Source organism: Cetorhinus maximus, chromosome 6 (assembly GCF_964194155.1).
Source record: "Cetorhinus maximus chromosome 6, sCetMax3.hap1.1, whole genome shotgun sequence".
NCBI lineage: Eukaryota > Metazoa > Chordata > Chondrichthyes > Lamniformes > Cetorhinidae > Cetorhinus > Cetorhinus maximus.
This window is the reverse complement of record NC_135884.1, coordinates 74795233-74808443: the sequence shown is the minus strand read 5'-3', so window position 1 is coordinate 74808443 and position 13211 is coordinate 74795233. Positions and strand designations below refer to the sequence as shown.

The window sequence follows — 13211 nt, the reverse complement described above, 5'->3', positions numbered from 1 at the left end:
AAAAAGGGAATCAAAAGGTCTTCTAAAGGCATTTTAACATTAACAGGATTCCCAGAGGAGCAGAGAGAACAAATAGAGAACAAAATGGAGATATCCTGATGGAGGCAGAAAGCATAGCTGAGCTACGATCTGAGTACTATTCATCTGGGTTACATCAATGATTTCAACTTAAGGATACGGAGCACAACTTTGGAGCTTACAGTTAACTTGAAACCAGGAAGTGATCCATGCCCGCACGTGTGGGCGTGGAGAGAGGGTGCAGGGGTGGCAAAGAGCTGGCGTGGGGGGTAAGACAGACCCCAGAGAAAAGGGGACAGGATAGGGGGTCCAAAGGGGGGGAATAATGCGGCCATGGGGGTGGGGGGGATGGAGGAACTGGGGGGTGGGGGGGGGGGAACGGGCCAGGCGGGGGGGAAGAAGGGGGAACACACGGGGGAGAGGAAGAGGGGTAACACACGGTGGGGGAGGAAGAGGGGGGGAACATGGGGGGAAGGAAGAGGGGGAACACGGGGGGAGGAAGAGGGGGGAACACGGGGGGGGGGAGGAAGAGGGGGGAATGCGGGGGGGGGAAGAGGGGGGAACACGGGGGGAGGAAGAGGGGGGAACACGGGGGGAGGAAGAGGGGGGAACACGGGGGGGGAGGAGGAAGAGGGGGGAAGACGGGGAGGGGAGGAAGAGGGGGAAGACGGAGAGGGGAGGAAGAGGGGGAAGACGGGGAGGGGAGGAAGAGGGGGGAAGACGGTGAGGGGGAGGAAGAGGGGGGAAGACGGGGAGGGGAGGAAGAGGGGGGAAGACGGCGGGGAGTAAGAGGGGGAAGACGGGGAGGGGAGGAAGAGGGGGAAGACGGAGAGGGGAGGAAGAGGGGGGAAGACGGTGAGGGGGAGGAAGAGGGGGGAAGACGGGGAGGGGAGGAAGAGGGGGGAAGACGGCGGGGAGTAAGAGGGGGGTAGACGGGGAGGAGGAAGTGGGGGGTAGACGGGGGGAGGAAGAGGGGGAAGACGGGGGGAGCAAGAGGGGGGAAGACGGGGGGGAGTAAGAGTGGGGAAGACGGGGGGAGTAAGAGTGGGGAAGACGGGGGGAGGAAGAGGGGGGGAGGAAGAGGGGGAAGAGGGGGAGAGGAAGAGGGGGAAGACGGGGGAGGAAGAGGGGGAAGACGGGGGGAGGAAGAGGGGGAAGACGGGGGGAGGAAGAGGGGGAAGACGGGGGGGAGGAAGAGGGGGAAGACGGGGGGAGGAAGAGGGGGAAGACGGGGGGAGGAAGAGGGGGGAACACGGGGGGAGGAAGAGGGGGGAACACGGGGGGAGGAAGAGGGGGGAACACGGGGGGAGGAAGAGGGGGGAACACAGGGGGAGGAAGAGGGGGGAACACGGGGGGGGAGGAAGAGGGGGGAACACGGGGGGGAGGAAGAGGGGGGAACACGGGGGGGAGGAAGAGGGGGGACACGGGGGGGAGGAAGAGGGGGGAACACGGGGGGGAGGAAGAGGGGGGAACACGGGGAGGAGGAAGAGGGGGGAACACGGGGGGGAGGAAGAGGGGGGAACACGGGGGGGAGGAAGAGGGGGGAACACAGGGGGGGAGGGAACATGGGGGGGGAGGAAGAGGGGGGAACAAGGGGGGGAAGAATAGGGGGGAAACACGGGGTGGGTTGTGGGGTGGGAATACTGGGTGGAAGTGTGCGAGCACGGGCAGGGTTGTGTTTTTGGGGAGGGGAGACCGCTGGGGTGGGTAGGCAGGACTGCAAGGGGAGGAATAGAGAATCCATGGTGGGATGGGGGGGTGGAGTACTAAGTAAATGCGAGGGGTGGGGGGGTGAAGAAAGTGTGTTCATGGGGGGTAGGTTAGAGAGACTGCTGGTGATTAGGATAGAGTGAGAGACTGCGAGGGGTTGAGAGACCACAATGGAGGGGAGATAGAGACTGTGGGGGTGTCTTGCAGGGAGAGAGCGCAGGCAGGAGGAGAGAGAATGGGGAAAGACTCTGGAGGGGGGAGAGTGATCGTGTGTTTTTCGGAAGGGTGCTTGGGGGAGGGGTGGGCGAGGGAAAGAGACCTTGGTGAGGGAAGTGAAAAAACATCATCCGGTATTGAGCCACGGTGCAGCAAGTGACCATGCTTGGTGGAGAGGTGAGCCAACTGCAGGAAGGTGAGAAGGGAGACCATGGATTTGTGAAGTTGGGGGGGGCGTGGGGGAGGTGGTTGGAGACAAAGACACCCTGAGTGGGGAAATTACTGTAAGGAGAGGGAGAGCCGTGAGCAGGGAGGCACCGGTGAGTGGCCGGGGGGTGCGGGAGATGACACCCTGTGGGGTGGATGATATCATAAAAGAGGCGAGAGTATGTAAGGAGGGGTGAAACACTGTGATGAGGGAGTATTTACAAGTGGTCAAGTGTGCAACTCCGCTCACATTCCAGCAGTCCAGATGAAAATATAGGACAGCAGGGAACGTGCACCCAGCTCACAGGGAGGTTCACTTCCTAGTGTCAATTATCGGGACAAGGACTCGCTCAAGAGCAGGGTCAACTCCAGAGTGCAGAATAATCTATGTAGAATGACTACCACCTCCACAGATGCATGGACTTTCTCTATAGTGCAGACAGAACTACTTTCCAGAGCAAGGACCACCCCCCTCCCCCACTCCAAGAGCTGATCAGACGAAGAGGGAGTAATCCCAAAAGCTTCACTTCATTTCACATTTCTGTAAATAAAGTAAATCAAGGCTGCCAATAATAAACCATCCCAAAAGGGACCTTATGCTCCATGTGCCAAGCAGGTATAATGACTGTATTTATAACCTGACATCTCAGCATCCCGGTCTAAGCCATAACAAGAAAGCCAGAATCTCACTACCACTATGAAAATATGCTTGGAGGAAAGATAAGCCAGTGCAACAAATTGAGCTGATCAGATTATTCGTCTAATTGCTAGACCCGGTTAATGAGCCATTAGAATTCTTGGTTGTTTTTTTACCTATACCTTGCCAGCTGATATCAGTGACACCCTAATACATGGCTAAGCTAGAGAAGAGAAAACCAGTCTGGCTTCTCACTCTTGGTTCATTATCCTATCAGAAATTGGTTGCATAGACAACAGATGTGCACAGGGTAAGCTATGTAGTGATGCCTTTCCTGCATGAATAGCATGTCAACACAAATATTCTCCTGGATAAGACACTGAACACCAAGGACAATAGACCAGCAGGATGTGGTGCTTTCAGGAGAGAAGAGGAAAAAGTTGGAAAAAAATTTAGTGTTGGTCTGAATAATGCTGGTACCAACAACACAATTCCCTCCTTACCAAAAGGAACAGGTTCATGTCACAATAATTCCTAAACACAATACTGCAGCCCATTTGGTCATCAGTTGCTTATACCATTGACCCCCACTATCCACAGCCCCCACCCCCCCGCCACCGCTGTCCACCCCCCAACCTGACAAACCAACTTGGAGATAATTACCTACTTCTCTAGGATAAGCTAAGATCCTGTGGTAACCTTGGGCAGACCCCATCTGAAGTACTGGATTCGGTTTTCAGCTCCGCACTTCAGGAAGGATTACTTCAGGAGGTACTGCTTAGATTCCCTAGAATGATACCAGAGCTTAAAAGGTTAAATTACAAAGATATGTTACACTAATTTGAATTATATTCCCTTGAGTTAGAAGTTTGAGGGGCGATTAAATTGAGAGTTTAAAATGAAAATTTTGTAGGGTAGATACAGAGAAACTTTTTCCTCTCAAGGGGAATCCAGAACAATCTTAAATTTAGAACTTGGCCATTTTAGGAGTGAAATCAGGAAGCACCTGAATCTTTCTGAAGTTGGAAGGGCTCCACACCTTAGCTAAAAGGTGCTGGAGCCCCAATGCCAGAAGTCCCAGCACCCACCATTTTCACCCGGGGTGGAAAACGGGACCAGGTTGTAGTTTGCATATCCGTGGTTCATGGAGGCAGCTGGTGTAAAAATGCAGCTGCCTTCAAACGGATCCAATTTTCATTGCTGGGATTCACAAAGCATGATTTGTGTGCTTTAGACATTTGAGGAAAAGGTCTAAAGCTGCCAGAATTATTTGGAAAGGTAAAGTACCCTTTTGGAAAAGTCATGCTCCCTTGGGAGAGGTCAGATGTGCCTCTTTGGGATTGTTAAGAGTAGACATGAATGTACATTAAAAAGTGGGAAAGCTCAGTGGAATGACAAGCTATCGAGTGTTTTAGATCCCCAGACCTTTTAAATTTTTGAAGCAAGCCATGCAGCATGCAGTTGAAAAAAAATGGGTGCTTGCTACTTCACTGTTTGTTGACAATACCCTGAGGGTTATCATTATAGGATTAGTGCTGCTTAACAGCTTCCACAACCTAGCGTTATCACAGTGATGTGATTGATTGGCCCCACCAATCAATCACAGTTTGACTGCCAGCTCCAAGTGGTTATAAAGAGATTAGCTGTCCTTGATGTGGGGCTAGGAGTACAAATGTTTGCTTTCATAATGAATTGAGTACCTGAAGGTATTTAAGTGTTATAAATGAGTGTTTTTTAAATATACTAAAGTCAGCAATAGACACTAAGAACTTTATTTTATTTCATCTCACTGTGGCTCCTGAGGTCTGCCCATGGTGGATACTGAGTGAGTTGGCATGGTGTGTGTAAGGGCAAAGGATGGTGGGTAGAGGGCTTTGGGTTGCATGGAGGTTATGAGGGGCCATGGGTCTTGGTTGAGAGGCATGGGTTGGCATGGAGTGTATGAGGGACCATTAGGGTGGGTGGGGGGCATGATGTGGTATGAGTTGGTATGGGTGGGGCATGGGGAATATGTGAGGGTGTGTGAAGGGTGAGGGCTAGAAGACTGTTTTTTAATTTTTTTTGAATAACTGGGACGAGGTCCCAGAGCACTGAGACAGGCCTTTTAAACAGCCCACTCTGCTCTTTCTGGGGTCAGAGGACACAACTCCAGATAGCACCCACCCCCACCCCAGAGCGAATATCCGAAGATTCGGGGCACCTTCTCCCAAATCGGGAGCGAAAGATCAGCCCAAAGTGTAGTGGAAATCTGGAATTCTTTCCTCCAAAGTCTGTGGATGCTAGCAATCAATTGAAATTTTCAAGTCTGAGATTGATAGATTTTGTTGGGTAAATATATCAAGAGATATGGAGCAAAGGTGGGCAAATGGTGTTGAAGTACAGATTACAATGATCTAACCTAATAACAGAACAGGCTCAAGGGGCTGAATGGCCTATTCCTGTCCTAGGTACAATACTAGACACATTTGGAATTGGTTTTATGAGTGCTGTGGAGATCATTGGGAATTTAATGCTCTACATTTCTAAATAATTTAATAAAAATTTACCAGATAAAGCTTCAGGACAAGGGCAAAGATACAGGGTATACTAAATGTAGCAATTTAGATCTCTAATGGTGCCTATGATTGGCCTGAGGGAACAGTCATGTGTCTACTCACATAGTGCAGCTGGGACCTGGAATCTGAATGTGTTATGTATGGTGAAAATAGCAATCAGAGTCTTGTAAAGTAACAGAGATAGTGTAGCTGCCAGCTGGAACCCAGAAATGTAAACTGGGAAGCTGCAGTATGGTAGCTAGATGGTGAGAATTACAAGTAGTATGTGGGTGTATACATAGATTGTTAAATAACCAAGATGTAGTAACATGGAGAGATTAGAGGCGCACTTATGTACATGAATGGTAATTATTGTAACTGGGGCATAGTGGAGTCGAGGATTAGTTAGGATAACGGAAGTGCAACCACTGCATGAAATGTATCACACTACAGCAAGGATTACACAGGAAAAACTGTTTCCCTCGGCTAGGGAGTCTAAAACTAGGAGACACTCTCAGAATAAAGGGTAAGCCACTCAGGTGAGGTGAAATTTCATCACTTAAAAGGGTTGTGAAATTTTGGAATTATCAACCCGAGTGTAGTAAATGCTCAGTCACTGTGTATATTCCAGACAGAGATCAATAATTTTTTTGAATAGTAAGTGGGTTAAGGGACATGGCAATAGTGTGGGATGATGGAGCTGAAGTAGATAAACCATGATTGTACTGAATGGTGGAGCAAGCTCAAAGGACCAATGGCCTATTCCTGCTCCTAGTTTTTGGTGGCTCAACCATGGCTCAATTGATAGCACTCTCGCCCCTGAGTCACAAGGCTGTGGGTCCAAGTCTTATTCAAGGACTTGGGTGCAACATTCCAGAATAGTACCAAGGAAGTGCTGCACTGTCAGAGATGTCCGCTCCCAAATGAGACTTCAAAACAAGAGCCTACCTATCATCTCAGGGGGACGTAAAAGGTCTCACAGCACGGGAGTTCTCCCGTGTCCTTCCAATATTTATCCACGATCAATATCACAAAATTAGGTTATCTGGTCATTACCACACTGCTGTTTGTGGGTGCTTGCTGTAAACAAATCTGTGCCTTGTTTCCTACATTACAAAAGTGACTACACTTCAAAAGTACTTCATTTGCTATAATTTGAGACGTCCAGTGGTCATGAAAGGTGCTATATCAACGCAAGTCTTTATTTATGTAACACAGCTCTATAAGACCACTGAAGCTGCCTCAATCAGAAGGTGTTTCTGCCAGTTTCTTCACTCTCTCCTCAGCATACATCGTACCCCAAGAGGGCACAGCTAGGTCATAGACTTCTGCCACACCGCTCTTAAAAGTGGACACTCAGAGTTAGAAAGTATGATGAGGCTCCCCCAGCTGGTTAAGCATTTTATAGCAGAGCCACACACAGTAGGAAAACCCAAACAAAATTCGATCCCCAATGTGCAGTAATTGGGTGCCTCAGGCCCACTGGATTAGGAAACAGGAAGAGGATTCCTCCTTCTGAATGCTCTCCAGTGAACACTAGTAGACAATCTGGGGATATTGGATGATGGTAACGAGCACCAGATTAATGAGTTATGAAGGAAGATGTGCCAAGGCTCCCAACAAAAGTTAAAAATTGAGCAATTGTCCAGCCTTTGCAGCATTATGACTGAATGGTTGAGGAAAATGACTTTAGAAAAGCTTTTAATGGCATGGAAATAGCGAGATGGAGGGATTTAGGGAGGTAGTTCCAGAGATTAGGACCAACACAGCTACAGAATCTACCACCAGAGTGTGTGAAACAGGGTCGGGTGGAAGAAGATACAGAGACCAGAGTGAGAGAATACAAGGCTGGAGAAGGTTGCAGAGGTAAAATGGGATGAGACCACAGAACCAGTAGATGAATTTGTAAATGACAATGAGGACAGAAATCGAGTTAACACTCGATTGAGGCCTCTTGACCTCTAACCTCCATAAACTCTAAGATGTCCAAATCTGCGCTGCCTATGTTCTGTCCCATATTAAGCGCTGTTGGACTACAATATCTCTGACCTGTATACTCAATTTCTGTCCTCTCATGGTAGAGGACATGGTACCACTCTGGTGGTAGATTCTCTACTTGTCTTGGTCCTAATCTCTGGAACTACCTGCTTAAAATCCCTCCATCTCACTATCTCCATGCCATTAAAAGCTTCTTTAATGTGATTTTCCTCAACCATTCAGTCATTGCAAAGACTGGACAATTGCTCAATTTTTACTTCTGTTAGGAGCCTTGGCATATCTTTCTTCATAACCAGCACCAGATGAACGGAGTTATCATCATCCAATGTCCCTAGGTTGTCTACTAAGGCTCACTGGAGAGCACTCAGGAGCAATCCTGTCTTCCTGTTTCCTAGTCAGTTCAACTGAGTGGGACTGCACTTGCCTAGTTCTATTCTTACCTATTCAATCAGAGCCAGATAATCAACTTCCATGGCTTCTCTTCCTATTCCTGGACCGTTACCTCTGGCATTCCCTAAGGGTCTATCCTGGGCCCTCTTTGAATTCTCATCTACATGCTGCCCTTCAACAATATAATCCGAAAACACTGTCAGGTTTACACTGACAGCACCAGCTCTCCCTCAACACCACCTCTCTTGAACCCACCAATGTCTAATTCATCACACTGCTTATCAGCCACCAGGGGATGAACAGAAATTTCTTTCAATTAAATACCAGGAAGGCTGAAGCCATTGTCTTCGATCCTCTAGCAACTGAATGCATCCCTCTCCTGACAACTATTAGAGGCCAAGTCAGACCGTACACAACCTCAGTGCTGCATCTGATACACAGACCATCTATTTCTACCTTATTAGCATTACCCGACTTTACCCCTGCCTCAGCTCATCTGCTGCCAAAATATCTGCTGCTGAAACCTTCATCCATGCTCCGTAAAGCCTCCCTTTTTTTCCTCCAAGCTTTTGGTCACCTGTCCTATATTTCATCTGGTTCACTTTGACTATGTGCTTGTGGAGCACCGTAGAACATCTTACTATCTTAAAGGTGCTATATAAATCCGAGTTGTTGTTGAACTGTGCAGAATGGACACTGCAGCAAGGTGAGTAAAATGAGGGAGAGTGCACAGAATTGGGGGAAACAAAGAGCATGACATTTGTTGAGGATTTGCACCAGCTGTACGACATTCACCCACCATTCTGACGTAGTGGGTTAAAAACAGCAACACCAGAGGTAGATAGCACTGACATCCTTGGATAAGGCGGTGGTGATAAGCTGCCTTCTTGAGCATGCTCATTAATACAGCTGAGCAGTTTGCTTGGCCACTTCAGAGGTCTTAGGAAGTCAGCCATGCAACCCTGAATTGGAGTCGTACGGCAAATCAGGTAGAGTCGGCAAATTACCTTTTTCTAAAGGGTGTCAGTGAACCAGTTCATCTTTCACAACAGTCCATGCATTTTCATGGTCATTTTTATTTCTGATGCCAGTTACAAATGACCAGATTTATCAAACTGATTTTCACATTTGCCAGTTAACCTAGTCCAGCACCACAAACCTTTTACCCACTCCAACTAATCTAATTCCTGTAATATCAGGTACACAGGAAGGTTGAGAGAGGACACATGATAACTCAATTCAGATGTGTAATACATCACCTTCACCTGTACAGTTTATGGAATCATCTCAACCACTCACCTGGATTACGAACAAAAAACTAGCCAGACATCCATTTTATGTGGTTTGCTGTTGAAACGACAACACTCAAAAAGGCATCTTTTAATCTTTCTCTGATTTGGTTGTTGCTGGGGTGGGGTGGTGGGGTGGGGGGGGTGAGGGGGGGATGTGTGTGTGTCTGTGTGTGTGTGTGAGAGAGAGAATAGTGGCACTGATCAGGGAGAAAGACTAGCATTCTCCTCTCATTTCTGAATGAAGGGAGTTTTGCCCCTATTTCCATTGGCCCATTTTCATCATAAGACATTATACATCTGCACAGCCATTTGGCACTTCGATTAGCTTAGGACTGAAGGTATAGAGAATTATAACAATAAGTGGCAACATATTTCCAGTATCTGCAATTCTAAATATAACAACATTAAAATAAAAGAATCATATTGTATATAAACTATTATAATGTGAAGGAAAAGGTAATAATCCCGAGGCAGTGCCTTGCAGAGGCTGGCTTGGGGCTGACATTAAAATGTACTGCAGCAGATTTACACTAAACTGCACAAAACACAACCTGTCAGCTTCTAGATTCACACACAGACACACACACACACGCACAAGGTGATGTCCAGATATGGAGTTGCCTTTAGTGTGAGGAAATCCAATCCATGGAGCCTTGTGATAATGTACAAAACACCCGTTGTATCAAACAGAGAGGTTGGAATGCAGTATTCATTGTGTGATACGGAAATTGAAATGGCATGGTTTCAGATAGTCAGTGAAACATCCATAACCTTACCAAGGTGCTTCTTGATCCAGTGTGATCAACATTAAAGGAGTGTTGCTAAATTTTAGTGTAAAAATACAGGGGCATTTTTAATAAAATCATGGACTTCACAAGTGATCGATGCTGAAGATAGCAGAGTGGGGCTTTGAAACAGCAATGTACCAGTTACAGAAGATTCTACCTCAGTTATCCACTGCACTTCAGAACTAACTCAATGAGGAAAGTGATACAGGCACTATACACCGAGACAGGTAATACTGTCACTGCAATAGTAATGGGCTTCCTCAGAGTTTCCAGCCACAGTTCCAGCCACACAAATCGGGGCACAGGATCCTTTAACACTGGGACATCTGAAGTGATCAGCAGAGGGTCAGAAATAGACACCATGTCTTCAGGCAGACACATGGGAGAGAGAGGCACAGGGTGAGTTAGACGCCTGTGGGGGCAATCCAAGCTTTATGATGAAAAGCTCTTAGAAAATGACAGGTACCTTAAGCAGGGCATCTCGCTATCATAACATTTACTTACTCGGAGCCTCAAGAGCTTTTCATTGTAGTGTTCAGATTGCCCTCAAAGACACTATCTCCCCCATCTCCCTCTTTTCTCTCCATATCACCTCAGAGGCCAACACCTAAATAAACATGCCAAAAATGACAAGGCTACAGGTAGAGAGAATCCTCAACCTGGAATAGTCATTAAATGTTGAGCCCAACTCCTCACCATGTGTTTCTTTCAGATCTATTGCTATATTTTTACTGAATGAGCATTAGGACAAGACTGTTAGCACGGAAAATGCTGCTGATACACTGCAGATATGTCAATATTTTAAATAAAGAAATACAGGTTAACATTTGGGGTACAAGCCCTGAATTAGAACCTGACAAGGAGCCCCTGCCACAATCCCTCCACCAGCTCCTCGGGGGTCCCTCTGCCTGCCTCCCACAACTCCTCACAGGTCACTCCTTCCCCCAGCTCCTCACGGGTCCCCCAGCCTCCCTCCCCCAGCTCCTGGCAGGTCCCCTTGCCTCCACCTCCCCTCCCCACCCCCCGAGCTCCTCACAGGTCCCTCTGCCTGCCTTCCTCCCTCCCTCACCTAGCTCCTCACAGGACCCCTTCCCTTCCCCAGCTCCTTGTGGGGTCCACCAGCCTCCCTCCCTTCCTTCCTCCCCCAGCTCCTCACGCATTCCCCTGCTTCCCTCCTTCCCCCAGCTCCTCGTGGGTCCCCTGCCTGCCTCCCTCCCCCAATTCCTCACGGGTCCTCCTGCCTCCCTCCCCCAACTCCTCACGGTCTCGCAAGTTATTTATATCAGTTGTACTACATGTTGTTCTAGATAAGTTTTTTTTAAAAATTGGCAAGTTATTAATTATAATGAACAATTACTAACTTGTGGTTAGTGGCTACAAATCATGAAGTGATTTAGGAGTCCGAGGAAGTAACGAGTAACCTTCACGAGACAGTCGGCAGCAAAGCCCCGAAATGTAAACAGTCACAGGAGAGATTATTTTGCCTTTAGGCGCAAGGGGGGGCGGGGGGCCTGACGGGGATCAGGTCAGGCTGTACAGAGCAGCCATATGCCCCTGCTCAGCTCAATACACATACCGCCGGCTCAAACTATTTGACAAGTAAGCTTGTGTTAGACTCACAAATAACCAAAACTGCCTGATGCCACCCGACACGTCTATATCCCCGGAAAACCGAGCGGCTTTACTCTGATATTTCTTAGCAGCGCAAGACCCCTAAAACCCTATACCTCAGGCACCTGCAGAGAGGACAGCCGAGCCAGGCCAAACCAGACAGAATCAAGCCCAGATATTCCTGTTTACAAAGTCCCCAAGGTCTGATCAAAACAAGGCAGAACACCCCTTGGGGAGGGGGAGGGGAAGAGAGAGAGAGAGAGAGAGAGACGCGGGAGGGGGAGACAGACCGATCCCAGGGGGATAGAGGTGGGAAAAGAGACCCATCCTGGGGGGATTGAGATGGAAGGGACCCCACCATCCCAGGGGGAGGATAGAGGTGGGAGGTGACGCTGTCCCCAAGCAGGAGGGGGGCAGGTGGTTTGAGGGGGGGCAGGGGGAGAGCGATGGGGTAGACCCCGTCCCCGGGGGCTGGGGGAGGGGGGAGATGGGGTAGACCCCGTCTCCGGGGGTCGAGGGGGGTGTAGACCCCGTCCCCGGGGGTCGAGGGGGGTGTAGACCCCGTCCCCGGGGGTCGAGGGGGGTGTAGACCCCGTCCCCGGGGGTCGAGGGGGGTGTAGACCCCGTCCCCGGGGGTCGAGGGGGTTGACGTAGACCCTGTCCCAGGAGTGGGCGAGAGAGATCCTCCCTCGGGGGGAATGACCCGCTCAGTGTGGGGAAAGTTCCCGTTCGCCCTCAAACCAAGTCAGGAGGTGAGGAGGCTGAGCCCCGGGGCTGCTCCATGGATCACGGTCTGTCCCCGGGAGGGTCCCCGGACTCTATCCCTCTCCCCCCCCGGCTCCCAGGGACCGGCACAGCGGCAGCCAGATCCGCATCAGGTTGCAGGGATGCAGAGCGCTGGCTACCCGACTCCAGCGGTATCTCACCGGGAGGGGGGCATCCATCACACAGCCCAGTGCCAGTCCGGTCAACTCCTGGTGCCAGTGTCCGGTCCCTGTCCAGTTGATGCCCGATCTCAGCCCGGTTCATGTCTGGTGCCAGCCCGGTCCTGAAGGGAGCGGGACTGTCAGATGCCCCTCACTCTGCCCCCCTCACCCTGTCAGTTTGCCCTCCTCTTCCCCCCCCCCTCTCTCCCTGGGGTTTTTTTGGGATGTTCCCGCCGCCCCCGTGCCCAGCCCGTTTACTCACGTGTAATTCGCCGGGAAGCTGTAAGAAGCAGTCCCGTCCAACAGCACGAGCTGCAGCACCACCACACACACGGCGCTGCCAACAGCCGCCATTTCCACACCCTGAGTGTGAAGGACAGAGCGCTCCATCCAGGCAGAGAGAGGGAGAGGAAAGGAGAGCGCGCGGCGCGGGCACGATGGCCTGGGCAACGCGCGGCGCGGGCACCACCCCATCTGCGTGCCCACTTGCCAGCGCGCGGCCGCCCGCCCGCCATGTCCCACGTCCCCATCTGATTGGTCAGCCCAGCTGCGCGGGAATGGAGTTGTCCGACTTCAGTGAGTGCGCGAGCGGCAAGGCGGGGCGGCCAGACGCAAACTGAGGAGAAGGAGAGATATCCCGGGACAGGCAAGGAGAGTTGGGTCGGCCCTGCCTCAGCTGGTAGCCTCTGAGTTAGAAGGGCGAGGGTTCCTGTACCACTAAAGAGAGTTGAACACAGACACCAAGCCACCACCCCAGCACCATACTGAGGGAATGCAATACTGTCCGAGGTACCTTTTGGATGGGAGGTTGAACCCATGTGTCCTCTCACAAGATGCCTGGCCAATATTCTTACCTCAATCAGTATCACTGAATGCTCATTATC

The 13211-nt window shown here is 50.1% G+C and overlaps 1 protein-coding gene across 3 annotated transcripts in view; it reads right to left on the bottom strand.

The window, feature by feature from the left end:
• Positions 1 to 12729, bottom strand: part of cacna2d2a (calcium channel, voltage-dependent, alpha 2/delta subunit 2a) — a 991061-nt gene extending 978332 nt beyond the window's left edge. For all 3 annotated transcript variants that reach the window (XM_078543862.1, XM_078543864.1, XM_078543863.1), the window contains exon 1: positions 12590 to 12729. In XM_078543862.1, coding sequence (XP_078399988.1) covers positions 12590 to 12717 — 128 coding nt within the window. In that variant the 5' untranslated portion in view covers positions 12718 to 12729. The remainder of the gene's footprint in view (positions 1 to 12589) is intronic.
• Between the last annotated feature and the right edge of the window lie 482 nt (positions 12730 to 13211).